The 19,789-nt window shown below is 37.8% G+C and overlaps 1 protein-coding gene across 1 annotated transcript in view; it reads right to left on the bottom strand.

The window, feature by feature from the left end:
- The window catches only part of LOC136026371 (roundabout homolog 2-like), a 232,894-nt gene that overhangs the window by 77,410 nt on the left and 135,695 nt on the right, over positions 1 to 19,789 (bottom strand). Inside the window, exon 11 of the mRNA XM_065702916.1 lies at positions 5,243 to 5,495. Coding sequence (XP_065558988.1) covers positions 5,243 to 5,495 — 253 coding nt within the window. The remainder of the gene's footprint in view (positions 1 to 5,242; positions 5,496 to 19,789) is intronic.

Genomic DNA, 19,789 nt, shown 5'->3' with positions numbered 1-19,789 from the left:
CTACACAATGACCTAGTTCTTTGATGTGCTGATTCTTATGGTTGCATTATAATATAGATCACTCGATGTTTTGGGGTGTTTCATCCTTTTTCTAAAATCAGTCAAATTTTCTAAGGCATGTAGCTTTTCATGGGTAGTGTTGAACTAAATGAATCTTATATTTAGAATCGGCATGCAATACCCTTTCTTTTGATATATTAACTGTTAAAAAATATCTTTTTTTTAGAGTTTCGGTTGCAATTGGGCTTAGTCATTCCTTACCTTCACATTCATTAACGCGAATTATTATTACAAGCAAAAATATCATATTCATTTTCTGACCAATAATTTTTAATTGCTTAGAGCATATGTAATGTACTTATATCAAGATTAGAAAGAAGAGAAAATCCATTCCCTTTTCGTTTCCTTTGCCTCAAGGGTGTAATATCTACATTCTATTAGGCTTAAGTATTCGGCAAAGAAAGTTGACGGAAACTGGGGAGCCTGACTTAAAGTCTTTTGCCTCTTAATAATCTCATTTAATTATTTGAAACCTAGCAACAGTAACTAAAAAAACAAGAAACTTTTTTCCTGTTGAGAAAAGTATTGGGGTCAAAAATCCAAAAGTTCTGAGAGAGTCCACCGTGGGACTTTCCATTGAATGAAATTATTCCAGGCTCAAGGAATAGCCATGACGACAGTATAACGACCATAGTAAGTCAAAAGATGGCTTTGAAATAATATTTCTTCAATCTGCCCATATCTTTTAATCATTACTAACATTAAAATTAATAACAAATGAGAAGAGAAGAAGTTGAAACTTTTGAGAGGCAAAAATCAAAATGAAAAGAAATGTGTAAATGCCTGCTTTCGTATAGATCCTCACAACAGAACTTATGACACAGGAAGTTTTCTCATGGAAAACAGAAAAAAAGCAACTGCTACTATATGGATTAAAGATGATATCACTGATTAAAAGCGGAATTCTCAAATATTTTCTTCTTTTTTTTTTAACAAAATGACTCCTGGGAAAACTTATATTATAGCCAACTGTGTAAATCAAATACATGTAAACAAGCCCACAATCTTAAATATTGTTATACAAAATAAAAAACTTAAGCATAACGGCTTTGGGCATTAAATAGGTTCTTGGCAGAGTTGGTGGGAGATGGCTCTTAAACTTAACAAAAGGCAATATGTGTATGCCACAAGTGCTACTACTACTACTACTGCTACTGCTGCTACTGCTGCTATTATTTCTGCTACTATTACTATTACTACTATTGCTACTACTACTACTGCTACAACTACTACTACTACTCCCACTGCTAGTACTACTAATCCACATCTACTTACCTCTTGAGGATAACTACAACCTTTCTATCTTTTTCATCATGACAGTTGAAATAGTCTATTTTAAAGTTTTCTAGGCAATCCTACCATGAGAAAATTTGGATAGCATGGCTTGACAAAATGTAAAAGTTACACTTTTGTTTTTGATGAGCTAAATTCATAAGTTAGCTTGGGCATTAGCCCTGTCTTTTCAACTAAATTGTGCAATTATTCGAATCCCTAACATTTATGATTCTCGAACTTTCTTTTGCTTTTTAATCGGCTATTTGGAACCGCTTTGTGTTTGTAAGATACCCATCTTTAATAGGGATTCTGCTATATAAGGGACGTGTCAAGGGATCTTCACTGTCTTGGAGAATGCGTACTTACTAAGGACTGATAAAGGCTAGAAGGATGCTCTTTAAACAACAATCGAAAGATTTTTTTTAAGCCAGGCATCTAAAGGTTAGGAGACTTTGTCAATGAAGTTTTGTACCGCTGATCTTACTGGTTCAAGCAGTAGTAGGCTATGTAGAAAACTTGGGCTTTGACTCAGGTTATGCGTTAAGCTATCAGAAGTTCATTTTAAATCCAAAATTTCCCTATTTCCAGATGAGAAATATAAGAGGGGGAGGACTTACTCCATAGCCTCCATTAAATTTGAGCGATATATTTCGACTTTCGATAAATACGAATATTGAGATGGTGACATACACTTCGTTATTTAAGAAATGTTTGGGTTTGAAATAAGAAACAAAAGTCAAATGCGTATCTGTACATAGGTGAGGGTGAAAGCACTCCCCAGGAGCAAGATTACTCTGAAGATAGAAACTTTTGAGGAGGCGTTAGGCCAGCTACAAGCAAAAATAAAAAAAAAAGAATGAAGGTACCCGATTTGATAAAAATGAAATATTAGTTTTCTAGCTCTATGGTGAAAGACGCAGTGAATGCGGAACAGACAGCTGCTTTTCTGTAACTTGATTTCATAACTGATTGTTTTTGCCAGATGCCGATATACCTTACTAATATTGCGTGTTTTTGATCAGCCAAAATCCAGGCCAAAAGAGTTATTTTTCCGCTCAGGTGATAGCACCTTTTTAATTATAACAAGCTATGAGACTACTTTTTATTTACGTCGTATTTAAAAACCACACTGATAGCCCACGTTACGATTCACTTTCGTATTCACTTTCTATGAGATGAAATATCGAATTTTGTCTTAATCTGATCATTTTCGAATCTTAGAAAAGGCACTAGAAAATTTATTTTCGATCGAATGAGCCTCCTTCGATGTTTTTGAGACCACCTCTTCTATACGAAGGGGTATGGTAAAAAACAACCACAAAACGGCCGCAATTTTTTTGACGTAGTAACTTAAATTAGCTATTTTTTCACTAAGACCACAAAGCATTTCTATGACGAACAAATAAAGTTCAAATGCAGATAATCGTCATCAGCAGAAAAACTAAAGCGTTCCAATTAAAACAAACTTATTTATATAGAACAGAATAATTATTTTCGGGTCACAAATAGTTCCCAGTTCATTCACTAGATCTGTCTCGGAGGGTTCTTTTAATAGGGTTCCATTCAAAGTCTTGAGTTGTAAATTTTCTTCGTTAATATTGCCCAAATGTAAGTTGAATTTCTAGTTAAGGTGGAAAAACTTTCTTCTTATTTATTTGGAAAAGGCATATTGTTGAATTTGAAGTTATATACTTCATTGGTCACTTCTTCCCGTTTATACGACATATTTTCGACGTAACATCTTAAACTAGGTATTTTTCTTGGCACCACTGACTTTTTATGACGAACAACTGAAAGTTCATGGGATAAACACTTTTTTAGACAGTGAAAACAGATACATAATATCTGGATCTTTCGACCAAATACACCAGTGGTCGCCAGCAGAAAAAAGAAAGCATTTCAGTTAAAACAAGCATATTTATATAAAACAAAATAATCACTTCCGGGTTAGAAATAGTTCTGAAACTATAAGCACATTTGATTTCATTATTATGCTTTAGTTTTCTGCTGATGACGACCACTGGTGTATTTGGTGAAAAAATAAGATTTTTTGTATCTCTTTTCATTGTTTAATAAAATGAATTATCCCCATTTGAAATTTTATTTGATAAACAGCCACAAATAAACAATCTACCAGAACATTTTTTTGCCATTGTCAAAAGACCTCAGCTGTTCTATTTTGTCAAGCTTTGCTCTTAAAAATCCATCTTGTTACAATTCATTGGCTCTTGTGTTTGAGCAGACGTTTGTAAAGAACTTCTCGCTTGACTTTTTGTCACTGTCCTTTAAGAAACAATGATCAAACAGTTCGTAGTGACGAACTGGAAGGAAGGAGCGACCTGGCTTAATAGTAACCAAAACTGAAAAAAAACAGAATTTTGATGCCAATAACTATATCAAAGAATTGGATTTTTATGCTGGTTTCAAATATATAAGTTTCAATAAGTTTTGTCAGATCCATCAAAGGTTCTGAGACTGAAGAAAATTTGACTGATTCTCAAAAAAAGAAGTAAACACACCCTAGAAGTCAGAAAATCTGAAAGAAAATCACACTATCAAATTCAGCGTATCAGAGAACCTTCCTGTAGAGGTTTCAAGATCCTATCTGCAAAAAATAGAATTTGTATTTTTGTAAGGAAAAAGATGCGTGTTTATTTTATTTTTTTCCCTAGATATGATCATATCAACCAAGTGGGCATAGTACATCGGAAGGGGGCTCATTCTAACGGAAATTAAAAGTTCTAGTGAATGGCAACTAGGCCCCCTCCCATACCGGAGATAGTTATTCTGTTCAGCATAGTTGAAAGGCCCAATACCTATGTCTTTGGAGATAACATGACCCCTCACAGCCCCTGGGGAAATGTCTTTAAGGTATAAAATTAGCGTTTTGTTTACATATAGCATTTGTTTTTGGAAGTATGCATGATTTTTCAAGCGGGGAGGAGAGGACAATTCTGCTGGGGGGGGGGGGTAGATCTTTCACGGGGAAAATTTACAAAGGAGATTGAGGTTTCCTGGGATGAAATTTTCGAAGGAAATTTTATACTGGGGGATTTAACGAGAATTCTTATGCAAAATTTCTTCATATGTCTTACTTTCTCTCTACCGACTTAATTTTACGCTTGGACATGTTAAGGGTAATTGTCCAGGGTACATTTTCACCAGGATTGAATTATCTAGAGGATATTTACATTTGGAGAGGAATTTTTACACCAGATTTCTTGGTGCTATTTAAAAAATGATCAAAAATTAAATAAAAAAACATGTTTTGCAGCTCCAAGTACGGAGCAACATTAAAACTTAAAAAGAACATAAATTATAACGTATATGAGGGGGGTTTACCCTTCCTCAACGCCTTGCTCTTTACGCAAAAGTTTAAACTCCCTCCCAATTCCTTAGAAACGACTCCTGAAATACAGGGGTCGTTTATTTGGAACAATAAGTAACTTTTTCAAAAGTCCTGAAAACTTTAGCGTGAAGAGCGGGGTGTCGAGGAGGGAAAACCCCCCTCATATACGTAATAATTTCTGTTTGTTTTAAGTTTTAATGTTGCTCCTTACCTTCAACGGAAAAAAAACTTTTTATTATTTAATTGAATACAAGGGACGTCCAATTTGAATGAAACGTATTTTTAAAGAAATTTAAGACTAGAGCGTAAAGAGTGAGAACTGAGGAAGGGGTAACCCTCTCTTACACGGAATAAGTCCTGCTTGTTTTAAGTTTTAATGTTACACCTTATTTTAGCTGAAAGATCCTGTTTTTATTATTTAATTAAAATAGAAAAGGAGTGCAATAGATCATTCGAACTTCTGTAATAGTGAATAAAATTTAGCAGCGAAAAAAGCAATAAAACATTCATAAAATATATCAATATGACAAAAGAACGCATATTCTCTTTTCTACTTACCGTCTTCCAGTGTTACTACTTCCTTGGAATTGGAAGGCCTTCCATAAGTTCCTTTTCCCCTTGGAAGTAGGTAAAATAGATAAGCCGAGTCAGGTCTTAAGTTCCCAACGGTCACTGAGAGTGCTCCAGGGTCTCCGTACGAAGTAACACCAAAGTCACCATCTTCGATGACGTTTCTTAAATGGTCAGAATTACGACGAAGAAGACGGTGCACTACTTCGATTGAATACATATAGCTTTGACCATCAAGAATCTGAAATCAGCAAGAATTAACAAGAAAGCAAAAGTCTATTTATATATATATATATATATATATATATATATATATATATATATATATATATATATATATACTAATGATTGCCCTTGAGCTTTGTTGATGGTGATTGCTAATCGAACATTCCCTGTGTCCCCGTCATCATTTATATATCCCCCAGTGCCCCCCGATGTCCCCGTTGTTGTTGTTTCCCTGTGTGCCGGTCGTCATTTGTGTCCCGGTGTCCCAGTCTGTAATTTCTCTTTGAGCGTCGCGGTCGTCATTTATATTCCCTGTGTCCCGGTGTCCCGGTCGTCATTTTTGTCCCGTCAGAATTGCGACGAAGAAGATGGTGCACTACTTCGATTGAACACATATAGCATTGACCATCAAGAATCTGAAATCAGCAAGAATTAACAAGAAAGCAAAAGTCTATTTATATATATATATATATATATATATATATATATATATATATATATATATATATATATATATATATATATATATATATATATATATATACTAATGATTGCCCTTGAGCTTTGTTGATGGTGATTGCTAATCGAACATTCCCTGTGTCCCCGTCATCATTTATATATCCCCCTGTGCCCCCCGATGTCCCCATTGTTGTTGTTTCCCAGTGTCCCGGTCGTCATTTTTGTCCCGGTCGTCATTTGTGTTCCGGTGTCCCGGTCTGTAATTTCTCTTTGAGTGTCCTGGTCGTCATTTATATTCCCTGTGTCCCGGTCGTCATTTGTGTCCCGGTGCTTTGTTGATGGTGATTGCTAATCGAACAGTCCTTGTGTCCCGGTCGCTTTCTCTTTGAGTGTCCCGGTCGTCATTTATATTCCCTATGTCCCGGTGTCCCGGTCGTCATTTGTGTCCCAATGTCCCGGTCTGTAATTTCGTCAGTCGACAAACATGACGTCAGTCGACACACAAACATGACGTCACTCGACAGACACACAGACAACTTATTTTATATATATATATATATATGTATATATATATATATATATATATATATATATATATATATATATATATATATATATATATATATATATATATATATATATATATATATGTATGTATATATATATATATATATATATATATATATATATATATATATATATATATATATATATATATATATATATATATATATATATATATATATATATATATATATATATATATATATATATATATATATATATATATATATACCCACCATCGTCCCCTTTTTAAGAAAGGGGAAAAGGGTGACTGGAAAACTTTAAGACCAATAAGTTTGACTATCCAACCGGCAAAGATTCAAAGATTCAAAGCTCTGAAAAATCCATATCTTAGAGAAATACCAATCAGGCTTTCGAAGAGACCATTCTGCCATATTAGCCAGGTTTTCTCCAGTCGGCAACGGATGGAGAAGCATATCGAGTCTTAAAAGGAACAGCTACTACTGTTTATCAATCACAAGCAGGCTTTTGACTTGATGTGGCAAGATGACGAATGGCCAATTCTACTACATTATAGAGTCCCTGAAAACATGGTAGTCCTAAACTTGAGCCAGGTCTAGACGTAGGAGGGACTGAGAGAAGGCTTCCTAGCTTCAGCGAGTTTTCTCCAGCGTTGCCTCTTGCCACCCCAACTCTTTAACCTATTCCCCAACGTAGCTCTTTCATTTGCTAAGACTGAAAACGGTACGGAGATTGAAGGGAAGCTTACCCATAGGCTGGCATAGGTAGATGATATCGAGAAAATCAACGGCAAACAACCGCCTCAACAGCCACGTCAGAAAAGCAACAGCTCACCAGTGTCAACAACAAAGGTTTTTTGGATTTTAGTTAATACAGCCAAAACCAAGGCTATGCTGGTATCTAGAGACCCTGATAAAAGGACTGCGCAGATGATAGTAAAAGGAGCCAGTAGACAATGTTAACTGTTTCGTCTATTTAGTGAGCATAATTTCTAACTCTGATTGCCCAAAAATGCATGAGCTCTCGGCACACAACCCCAAGGACGATCTCGTATGAGATGAATCAACAGCAGCCTGGCCCATACCCTCCCCCAGCTACTAAATCTAGTTCCAGACAGATTGAAATACCGTTGCCAAATTAGTCTTCTGTTTAGAAGAGAATAACCCCAATACAGCACTATGTATATTCATTTAAATAGGGATGAAAATTGGTTCCAATGCCTATTGAGCTCAGTAAAAATGGCAATAATGTAGCTTTTTGCATATTCAGTCTCTCCTGGTAGACTATCCTGATCTGGGGTCTTTTTTCTGGGTCTCTTAATTTGACATATCTGATTCTTTTCAACTACTCTACATATTATCCCCGTTGATTGTCATTGTGTCTGTGAATTTTCTTACAATCATGATAGTTATCTTTCTATTTTGAATTTCCTTTAGTGATTTTTCTTTTCTTCTATGGCATAAATTGGCAGGTTTAACCTTACTAAAAAAAAGAAGAAATATTTTCTTTTCTTGCCATTTTGCTTATTGTATTAGCACTATTAAACTTCTTTTGACGTTATAGAATTTTAATTCGGCTTCATTTTCATCGGAAAAAAAATCGGAATAATTAGAAAAAATGAGGTATTTTTAACTTTAACTAATTCTGAAAAATTAGAAAAAATGAAATATTGATGATGTGTGATGTGCGATGAGTGATCAGATCTTGATGAAATTTGATATTTGGGAGGATATCGTGCCTCAGAGCTCTTGTTTTAAATCCCGACCGGATCCGGTGATATTGAAGGGAGTTTGGGGGAACCTAAAATCTTGGAAAACACTTAGAGTGGAGGGATCGGGATGAAACTTGGTGGGAAAAATAAACACAAGTCCTAGATACGTGATTTAGATCCGCTCTCTTTGGGGGAGTGGGGGCGGAGGGCTGATTCAGAAAAATTAGAAAAATAAGGTATTTTTAACTTACGAAGGAGTGATCGGATCTTAATGAAATTTCATATATAGAAGGACCTCGTAACTCAGAATTCGTATTTTAAATCCCGACCAGATCTAGTGTCACTGGGGGAGGGGGACCGGAAATCTTGGAAAACGCTTAAAGCGGAGAGATCAGGATGAAACTTGTTGGGAAGGATAAGCACACGTCCAAGATACGTGACTGACATAACCGAGACTGGATCCGTTCTCTTTGGTGGAGTTGGGGGGGGGGGGGGCGGGAGTAATACGGAAAAATAAAAAAATGAGGTATTTGTAACTTACGAACGGGGGATCGGATCTGGATAAAATTTGATATTTAGAAGGATCTTGTGCTTTAGAGCTCTCATTTCAATCCCGACCAGATCCGGTGACATTGGGGGGAGTTGGAGTGGGAAACCGGAATTCTTGGAAAACGGGAAAAATGAAGTAATTTTATCTTACGAATTGGTCTTCGGACCTTAATGACACTTGATATTTAAAAGGATCTTATGTCTCAGAAGCTTCACGTTTAATTCAAATCCGATGAGTGGAAATGGGGGTTGGAGGGGATTAATTGAAATGGGGGGATTAATGAATGTTGATATTTAGAAGGACCTCGTAACTCAGAGCTCTAATTTTAAATCCCGATCTGGATTAAACCTCCGTTTTTCCATTTAAATCAATCTATTGATTCTTAGATTCTATTGATTCTAAGCCGTCCTGGCCGAGTTGGTTAGTGCGCTGGATTCGGGATCCTTTGTCTGAGAGGACGCGGTTTCGAATCCCGGTGTACCCAATTCTTCAGTTGGGACGGGGGTCAGTGGCGTGACTCTGTAAGCTTAGCCAGAGTCGACCCAGCTCTAAATGGGTACCTGGAGAAATCTGGGGAAGGTAAACAGGAAGGGTGTGCGCAAGCACAGGATGGCTGGCCCCCAACCCCCCATTGCACTTCCTGGCTGAAGGGCCAAGAAACGGAGATCAGCACCGCCGGTAGGGACTGTAAAGTCTAATGCCGTATCCTTTACCTTTACCTTATTGATTCTTAGAATTTTTCTAGAGTTCAAACCATATGAGCTCTTGGCTCTTGGCTCGTCCGGCCTTTTCACAAGTGCCATACGAGCTCTTAGGTCTTGTTCATATTGGGTTTACACATAAACTATTATATGTATAACTATGCTAGTTTTAACATTTAGTTCTTTTATATTAGTCCTATGGGTACTTCTTGGCATTCAGGCGTCATTATTGCCCAAATCATTATAATGATAAGTAGGTTGAAAGGCTATATAATGTTGGATTAGTATAATCATATTTTGCTCTTGTATGTAGTCTAACCTATTTATTTGACTAGATCTTCTCAGGCTTTATTTCCATTTTTGAGACAATTAGAAATCTACGTTTTATTGGATCAAATTCGTTACATGTGATTGTTGATGCTTGCCATACTTCGCGTAATTTACTTGAGCTAATACGATAAATCATGGAATGAATCTTTGACTCTGTTTACTTCAAAGTTTTTAGTTTTTACAACTTTTTTAATATAAACTACAGAAATTACCCTTAGTTAATTATTATCTTCAAAGGAACAACTCTGTTCCATTGGCAATAAAAGAGGAGATTAATAGTATTCAATACGGAATGTTTCATTCTGGCAATTTTACATATGCTGAGACCTCAAATGCAGGATATGCTGAGAGCTCTTATTTAAAATTCCGACCAGATCTGTTGACATTGAGGGGAGTTGGAGGGGGGAACCGGAAATCTTGGAAAACACTTAGAGTTGAGAAATTGGGATGAAACATGGTGGGTAGAATAAACAAATGTTGTAGATACGTAATTGGCGTAACCGTACTGGATCCGCTCTCTTTGGGGGAGTTAGGGGGTGGGATTCAGTGCTTTGGCGAGTTTGGTGCTTCTGGACGTGCTAGGACGAAGAAAATTCGTGGGCGTGTCAGGGAGCTGCACAAATTGACTTGATAAAGTCGTTTCCCCGGTTCGACCATCTGGGGAGCTGAAGGGAGAGGAAAAATTGGAAAAAATCGGATCTTAATGAATTTTGATATTTAGAAGGACCTCGTGACTCACAGCTTTTATTTTAAAACCCATCTGGCATTAAGCCTCTGATTTCCTTTTTAAATCAATCTTTTGATTCTTATAACTTTGCTAGATCTCATACCAAAGTGAAGAGATCCATCCCAATTATGTCAATCACGTATCTATAACTTGTGCTTATTCTTCTCATCTAGTTTCATCGTGATCTCTCCACTTCAAGCGTTTTCCAAGATTTCTTTTTCCCCCCTCCAACCCCCCATGTCCCCGGATCCGATTCGAATTAAAAATGAAGCATCTGAGACATAAGATCCTTCTATATATCAAGTTTCATTAAGATCTAATCTCCCAGTCATGAGATAAAGATACCTCAATTTTCACGTTTTCCAAGAATTCCGGTTTCCCTATCGAATTCCCCCCAATGTCACCGGATCTTGTCGGGATTTAAAATACGAGCTCTAAAGCAAGATCCTTCTAAATATCAAATTTCATGAAGATCTGATCACCTGTTCGTAAGTTACAAATACCTCATTTTTTTAATTTTTCCAAATTACTCCCTCTCCCTCCCCCCCACACTCCACCAAAGAGAGTGGATTCAGTCCGATTATGGCAGTCATGTATCTTGGACATATTTTTATTCTTCCCGCCAAGTTTCATCCTAGTCTCTCCGCTTTAAGTGTTTTCCAAGATTCCCCCCCCCAATAACGCTGGATCCGGTCGGGATTTAAAATAAGAGATCCGAGTTACGATGCCCTTCTAAATATGAAATTTAATTAAGATCCGATCACTCCTTCGTAAGTTAAAAATATCTCATTGTTTCTAAATTTTCAGAATTAAAAACAACTCCCCAAAATAGAGTGGATCCTTTCCAGTTATACCAATCACGTATCTAGGACTTCTGCTTATTTTTCCCACCAAGTTTCATCCCAATCCCTCCATTCTAAGCGTTTTCTGAGATTTTAGCCCCCCAAATTCTCCCTCTTAATGACTCTGGATCCGGTCAGGACTTAAGCAAGAGATCTTATTTACGAGATCCTTCTAAATATGAAATTTCATTAAGATCCGATCACTCCATCGTAAGTTAAAAATACCTGATTTTGCCTAATCTTTCAGAATTATTTTATTAAGATTCGATCACCCGTTCGTAAGTTAAAAATACCTTATTTTTTCTATTTTTCCGATTTGACCTTCCCCCACTCCCCCCAGATGGTCGAATCAGGGAAACGACGATTTCTGATTTAATTTGGTCTGGTCCTTGATACACCTGCCAAATTTCATCGTCCTAGCTTACCTGGAAATGCCTAAAGTAGCAAAACCGAACCGACAGACCGACAGAATTTGCCATCGCTGTATGTCACTTGGTAGATACCAAGTACCATAAGAACTAGGACGTGAATTGTGCATAATAAACATACAAAACAATACAAAATTTAGAGCAATCCACAAAAAAAATTACAATCAATTCAACTACGAAGCTATAATCAATTAGTTCGTGGTAACGAACTGCAAGTCATAAATTAAAAAAAACGGCTCAATAGTAACCGAAACTCTAGAACACGGAATTTCGATACCAATAGACGTATCAAAAGAATACGATTTGTACGCTAATCTATATATATAAAAATAAGTTGTCTGTGTGTGGATCTGTGTGTGGATCAGGTGACGTCATGTTTGTCCGCATATGACGTCTGAATTATTTCACACTAATACAAAAGAAGAAAAAAACTAAAAAATAGTCAGGGAGCCACTCAACGAAAATGTGTCGGGTAGGTGATCAGTGAGCAGCAGAAGTTTTGACAACGGAATATGGGGTAATTGATAGCGCTGATCACGAAAATGGGCGTTATATACTCGGCCGGGGGGTGCTTGACCCCGAAAATTGAAAATTTCGCGTTTTTTTTACTATTAAATCACGTTTCGGAAAAATTTCCACAATGATCGCCAAATCTTTCGTAACTGATGCCAGAAGTGACAAGTACAGTAGGGACCATCGCGAATGACCTTGAAACTTGCAATTTTTATTTTTTTTTTTTTATTCGCGCTGGAAAAGATTTCACGCCTAGATTCAGCTGGTAGTGGATAGTTTTATTATCTCAGACAGGAAGATTGCCACTATACTCAACAATGACCTTGATTACAACTCTCTTTCATTCCTAATCAGAATTATTAGTAAACTTGACAAGATTATTATTCAATAAGCTTGAATAAACAAAAAAAAGATTACTATACTAACACCTGCCACGGATTTCGTGAACGGCACTTGTTACTACAAAAGTTAAAAAGTAGCTCAGCATATCAAATTATCCATCAAGCATATCAAACTCGTCTATAAAACACTTCCCACCACAGCCACAAAGTAAATCGCAAGGTCTATTTCCAGCACATGAACATTGTTTTGTACAGCACTTGCACGAGCAGTACTGGGGGACCACACCTTCTGGAAATGCCTGAAGGGTAGACACAACTGGCCTAACCCCACCGTCTTGAAACATCCAGCCAAATTGCAGGGGATCCAGAAACTGTGGCTTTGCTCGATTTGCTTGCAAAAAATGTCCAACTGCAGGTACACGCGCTTAGCATGACACTCAAAGGCAGCGTCAGATGGTGGCAAATACTTAAGCTCCCGCTTTCGAGGGTACAAATGCACTCTTAATTCATTAAGAGAGGTAAAGTGGTCTGGGTCTTTTCCGAATGAGGCAACAACGACCTTTTTGCAAATCACACTGAATTTTTCTAGAACCGCAGGGTCGAGCTTTTACTTCTGTATCTCTTAGACAAGCAAAGCAATCGGTTTCTCCAATCCCCATTTCTCGACAGCCTTGGCCACTACTCGTTTTCCTTTAGAAAACATGAAACCCACGGTATCACACCCTGAAAGCGTATGAAGAAGGCAGATGAAGTGAACAAAATCGTTCGGTAAATTGCTGCAAAGCCGATGTATAGGCACTAAATAGCTGTGGAACCTGACAGAAACTTTCCGCTTTTCACAATTTGGGTGGTTCCCAAGGAATAACTTGTAGTGATATAGCAAGACGACAACTATGTCTGTGTCATTCGCATCGACCAAAACGACATCGAAACCCCTCTCCAAACAGTCCAACATGTGTAACACAACACTTGTATCAGCCTCTTCACGGGTACAGCTCAAACGCTCTTCAAAGTTTGTATCAGCATTTCCACTTCTGTTGAGCATCACCACTCTCATCCGGTCTCGAAAGCCTCCTGAGAGGTACACAGTGAACCCTGCTTGCAGCAGGTGAACTGAGTTTTCAAACTCACCGAATAGAAGCTCAATCAGTCTTGCCTTTATCTTGGAATTTTGAGAGCAACGAGTTCCAGTCATCTAAGTTTGAGTGTCTACCTAGAGCTACCGGATACCTGTTTGAACATCCTCGCTGCTCATGGCAACCACCGCAGTCCTTTAGGCAGATCACCTTGCCTTCTTCGTCGGAATATCCAAAAATCCCATCATATCTATCTGCAAGGACGTGCAGCTCCTTAACGTTGCTGTTGAAAGACACAAGCGTAGAAAATGTCCGTTTTCCATAGCTCTCAACGGTTTCAGATGGATTTGGTGGATGGCTTCTGAGGTAGGGCATCAAGTCTACCACCCTTGAGTGAGTCGACTCACTGCTAATCTCGAGGTTAACGGGCCACTCGCTCAAGCTGATTTTTGTTTTCAAATACTCCAGAAGAGCTGACTTTGTTCCTGTCCGAAGCAAAACCATTCCAGATATGGCACTTCTCTGGAATATAGAAGGTGCATATGGAAGAAGCTCATGGGAAAGCAAATTATTTAGATGGTGAAGTCCTCTTTCGCCTGTAAAGTCAACACTCACCAATACCCTTTTGACAGTTTGAAGTTCAACATTGGTAAGGCTATTTACAGCACTAGAAGTATTGGTTGCTTTTTTCTGTTTCGCTTTCTCATTATTCATGACCTTTACTTTACTAAAGGCACCTTTTTCACCGTCCAAGTAGCGATCAACCGCTCTGCTTCCAACAGATCGCACACTGAGGAGACTGCCAGCTATCTCACTATCAACTGTCTCAAGCGTATAAATATTCAGTATATCTTCGTCAGTGGATCGAAAGGGATTGAGCCTGGCTTCCAGAACAGACTTCACTTTATCAACAGCCATGTGTTGCCGCAGAACGAAGGAAGGGTGATCTTCGTGGTGAGAGGAGTCAAACTCAGTCTGGGGAACAATGCGTAGCATCTCAGTGAATGTAGACGAGACTGAGGCACAGAACGGAAGAGTTAAAGTCCACTTCACCAGTGCCAACTCATTCATGGTAATACCCGTCATTCCACCTTCCGTTTTTGAATCTAAATTAATGGTAGATTCTACAGCATGGTCTGGGGATATGCAGTTGAATTTTGCATTCCTCCTCTTCACATTGAACAGTCCATTGTGGAATGCCTGATCTACTTCTTGAGGTAAGCCCTGCATCTCAGCCAGGTACTCAATCAAGCAAGTGCCATACTTATAGTGACCACATGCAACTAAATAAGGAAGCATTTTGCTAGCTCCTTCAAGATGGCCATCCCAGTCACCAGATCTTTCACTGTACAAAAACTGCCACAAAACCAGTACCATTTCTTTGTACTGCTTCCAGAACTTGTGGGTTTTTGAGCGTGCACGAGAAGTCTCGAACCTTTCTAACCACGGGGACAATGCGGTAAGTTTTTCCTTTAGACAGTTCAAGTTCTCATCACCCTCTCTTGAGATCTTCAAGTTTTGCAGTAAATCTCCCATTTCTTCAAAGATAGTGTTGCACGATGAATCGTCTGATTCTGCGCAAGAATCTTCGAAAGCTTCCCAGTACAGAATGGATATTGCCTCGAGGACTAACGTATGAGCAGCGAGAGCTTTATAGTACGGTTTACCACTCATCACTTTCTTTGCGGTTCCTTCCAACAGAATTCCAGCCTCGTAAATCACCTCTTCTAGACCCGAGCACTTCATTATATGACCGATGGCACCCATGAAGTTCATTAAAATATGAAGACCGCCCATTCTGAGGACAACATCAGAATATGCTTCAGGATTTCTGACTCTCAGAGCATGACCGATTTCATATACGGCCTGGTCACATGTGACGACGGTGTAACTCAGTCCCAGTTCTCTGGCAGTTTTCTGGAAAGACTTAATGACTTCTTCCACGACTGCTGGGTTCGAGGGAGAGTGGGGAACCACTGGCAGGTATCCGATCCTGGTAACAGGAATATCAGCCTTACAGCCATACACTGCTGAGAAACACTTGAAACCAAAATATGGTTGAGATTCTGCCGAGTCACTTGATACATTAATGAGCTGCATCGGCAAAGCTCTACAAAGAAGCCAGATCGTGAAAAAGTCTGAAACGGGAACTTTCTGGTCACCTGACAAACCAATGAGATCGCTGCATTTATCGGTCGCCTCTATTTTTCTCTTGAGGTGCATCTTCCCAAACTTTCCAGACTGAATCAGATTTGAAGACGACAGGGAAGGGTTTCTGTTCCAACTTTTCTTCAAAGAACACGCTTTCTTTAGTGGGCCGTCCGTGTTTGGTTGCATAATGATGCTTGTCGTAATATGTGACGTCGAACCGTCAGACGTCTCTTCCTGAAATAACAGTACTCTTAAGCAAAATGTAACAAAACCCTATTATTCCTTTCGAAAATTGCTCCAAGGACACCTGAAGAAGAAACAAAACTGGAAGATAGGATTCAGGTTGCTGTATACGCGAATCGGCAACGGTGTTTTTTGTCGGCACATTTTTGAGTCCGTCGGCACAAACTGGACGTCCCCCCCCAAAAGCTAAACGGCTAGTGACGCCCCTGATGGTATCTGATACCACGGTCTAAAGTCGTTTTCGTAGTTACCGAAGTATCTGATACCCTGACGCATTCACACTGGATAGATGCCGCTGTTTATCCGAGCTAAAAATTAGGTCAATCCGCTTTTCTGTCAATAGTTCAAAAACGAGAAGAGTTAGAGAATTTCTGGATCAGTCATTTTGTAGGACAATAAATTTCCTACAGAAGCCATTAAAGAAAAATACACCTCAGTCAGGCAAATTTTCAGGATGGATCAAGATTAATCCAAAAGAGAGATAAATTGTGTTAACTTTTTCGTCGAAATTTTGTGATTACAACTGAACGGCAAAAGATAAAAATGTTTTGAAAAGAGAATATGATTCTTTATTTAATTACCTTCGATCTGATGTATAGCTGAACAATTTTGGAGTAACCTGTAATTTTTTATCGATTTTAGTATAATTTTTGCCAGTTAAGATGGATTTTTAGGGAATTTGAAGAAATGTGGATGTCGCACCCATTTGTCGACTATATAACGCCGATTTTCGTTTTCAGCATGGTCGATTGCATTAGATTGCACACTCAAACCTTCTGCTGCTTGCTGATCACCTCAATCCTTAAATATCAACATTTCTCTCGTGTGGCTCCCTGACTAAAAGGTAAAAACTACAAAAAAAACTAAAAAGAAAAAAAAAACTAAAAAAGCTAAAAAACTGAAAAAAATAAAAAAAAGGCAAAAACTACAAAAAAAATAAAAACTAATAAAAAAACTAAAAAAGCTAAAAAACTAAAAAAACTAAAAAAAACTAAGAAAAGGTAAAAAACTAAAAAAAACTAAAAACTAAAAAAGAAAAAAACTAAAAAAAGGAAAAAACTGAAAAACAAAAGAGAAAAAGAAAACTAAAAAAATATGAATAAATATATATAAAAATAAGTTGTTTGTGGGTTATGTCTGTCTGTCTGTCTGTCGAGTGACGTCGTGTTTGTCCGCATATGACGTCTGAATTATTTCACCCGGGACACAGGGAGTATAAATGACGACCAGGACATAAGTAAAAAAAAAAAACTAAAAAAACTAAAAAAATGGTAAAAACTACAAAAAAACTAAAAACTAATAAAAAAACTAAAAAATCTAAAAATCTACGACCGGGACACAGGGACACAACTACAATGGGGACGCCGGGGGGCACAGGGGGATATAAATGACGACCGGGAAACCGGGACACAAGGAATATAAATGACGCCCGGGACACTCAAAGAGAAATCACAGACTGGAACACCGGGACACAAATGACGACCGGGACACAGGGAATATAAATGACGACCAGGACACAGGGACATAACTACAAAGGGGACGCCGGGGTGCACAGGGGGATATATAAATGACGATGGCGACTCAGGGAATGGTCGATTAGCAATCACCATCAACAAAGCTCAAGGGCAATCATTAGAATCATGAGGTATAGATCTGAATACGGATTGTTTTCCCATGGACCATTATATGTTGCATGTTCAAGAGTCGGTAAACCTGACAATCTATTTATATGCACAGACAATGGGACAGCAAAGAATGTTGTATATTCGCAAGTTTTACGTAGTTTAAAACATATATAATATATATATATATATATATATATATATATATATATATATATATATATATATATATATATATATATATATATATATATCTATATTCACAGGTGGGACATAGGGACACAACTACAATGGCGCGTAACTAATATGGCGCGTAACGACTTACGCGCGCGGGGGGGCTTGGGGGGCGCGAAGCGCCCCCACCAACTAGGTGTTGGGGTGGCGCGAAGCGCCACCCCAACAGCTAGTTTCAAATATATAATTTGTATCAAATTTAGTTTTTCCCATCAAAAGTTACGGGCCTGAGAAAATTTGTCTTATATCCGAAAAAAGGGATCCCCTCCCCCCTGAAAGTAACATAACCTTAACGAAAATCTCACCATTTAATTCACCGTATCACTAAACTCTACTGTAGAAGTTTCAAGCTCCTATCTGCTAAAATGAGGAATGTTGGGATTTTTTTTTGCCAGAAGAAAGATCAAGGACGCGTGTTTATTTTTTTCCCAGGGGTGATCGTATTGACCCAGTGGTCCTAGAATGTCGCAAGAGGGCTCATTCAAAGGTAAATTAAAAGTTTTAGTGCTCTTTTTCAAATGACCAGAAATTTGGAGAGCAACACCCTCTTTTTACCCTAAGTCACCTGATCAAAGTCTCTGGGGGAAGGTCTGCAAGTTGTGGACTTAGCCCTTTCTTATTATGTAGGAGGATCTTTCCATGGAGAAACCTTTCATGGGGGAACTGAATTTTCCATCAAGGGGGCACTGGATTTCCAAGCATTATTAAAAAAGGATCAGAAATAATAAAAAAAAACAAGTTTCTTCAGCTCAAAGTAAGGAGCAGGATTGAAACTTAATACGAACAAAAATTATTACATATGAGAAGGTTCACCCTTTCGTCAATACCTCTCTCTTTACGCTAAAGTTTTTTTTAATATTTTGAAAAGAGCTATTTATTCTAATTAAACGGCCTTTGTGATTCAGGGCTAATTTTTAAAGAATTGGAACCAAATTTGATATTCAGCGTGAAGAGCGAGTATTGACAAGGGGGTGAACCCCTTCATATACTTAATAGTTTCTGTCCGTTTTAAGCTTTAATGTTTCTTCTTACATTCAGGTGAAACTCATGTCTTTTTTTTATTTAATTCAATTAAGTCCGATGTGCTATTCAATTTTATGTTTTGTAGGTTTTTATAGGTTTTATAGGTTTCTGTGATGCCCTTCTTTATTTAATTTTTTGTTTATGTAGGATTACCTTGCAAAGCTATCATTCTCTTGATTCTATATTTTAACATAGAATCAATAAACGCGAAATATGATGCACGAGTACTGCTGTTGGGTGATTAAATACTTTTTTAAAGCAAGGTAAACTGAAGCTAGCCATAGCAATTCATGCAGACGAAAACTTATTGGGTTTAAAATTTCTTATCTTTGTCTCTTTTTATTCTATCTTTCCTCTTCAAAAGAAGTAAGGAGCGACCCGGCTCAATAGTAACCGAAACTCTAAAAAACGGAGCTTGATACCAATAGATATATCAAAAGAATTACTTTTATGGTGATTTTAAATACATTGGTTGTGTTAAGTTTAGTCTTACCCATCAAAGGTTAAGAGCCTGAGAAATGTGCCTGATTTTCAAAAAAATGGCTGAAACGCCCTTAGAACTCATACAATCATAATAAAATCATACCATCAAATTCAGCGCATTAAAAGAACCCTATTATAGAAGCTCCAAGCTCCTATCTGCAAAAATGTGGAATTTTGTGCTCCATATTAGAAGAAAGATCACGGATGCGTGTTTATTTATTTATTTTTTTGCCCAGGGGTGATCATATCAGCCCAGTGGGCCAAGACATCGGAAAAGGGCTTATTCTAACGGAAATCAAAAGTTCTAGTGCCCTTTTTAAGTTACCAAAA

This window comes from Artemia franciscana, chromosome 4, assembly GCF_032884065.1.
Source record: "Artemia franciscana chromosome 4, ASM3288406v1, whole genome shotgun sequence".
Classification (NCBI taxonomy): domain Eukaryota; kingdom Metazoa; phylum Arthropoda; class Branchiopoda; order Anostraca; family Artemiidae; genus Artemia; species Artemia franciscana.
Note: the sequence above shows the minus strand (reverse complement) of the source record. Positions and strands in the feature narration are given on the sequence as shown.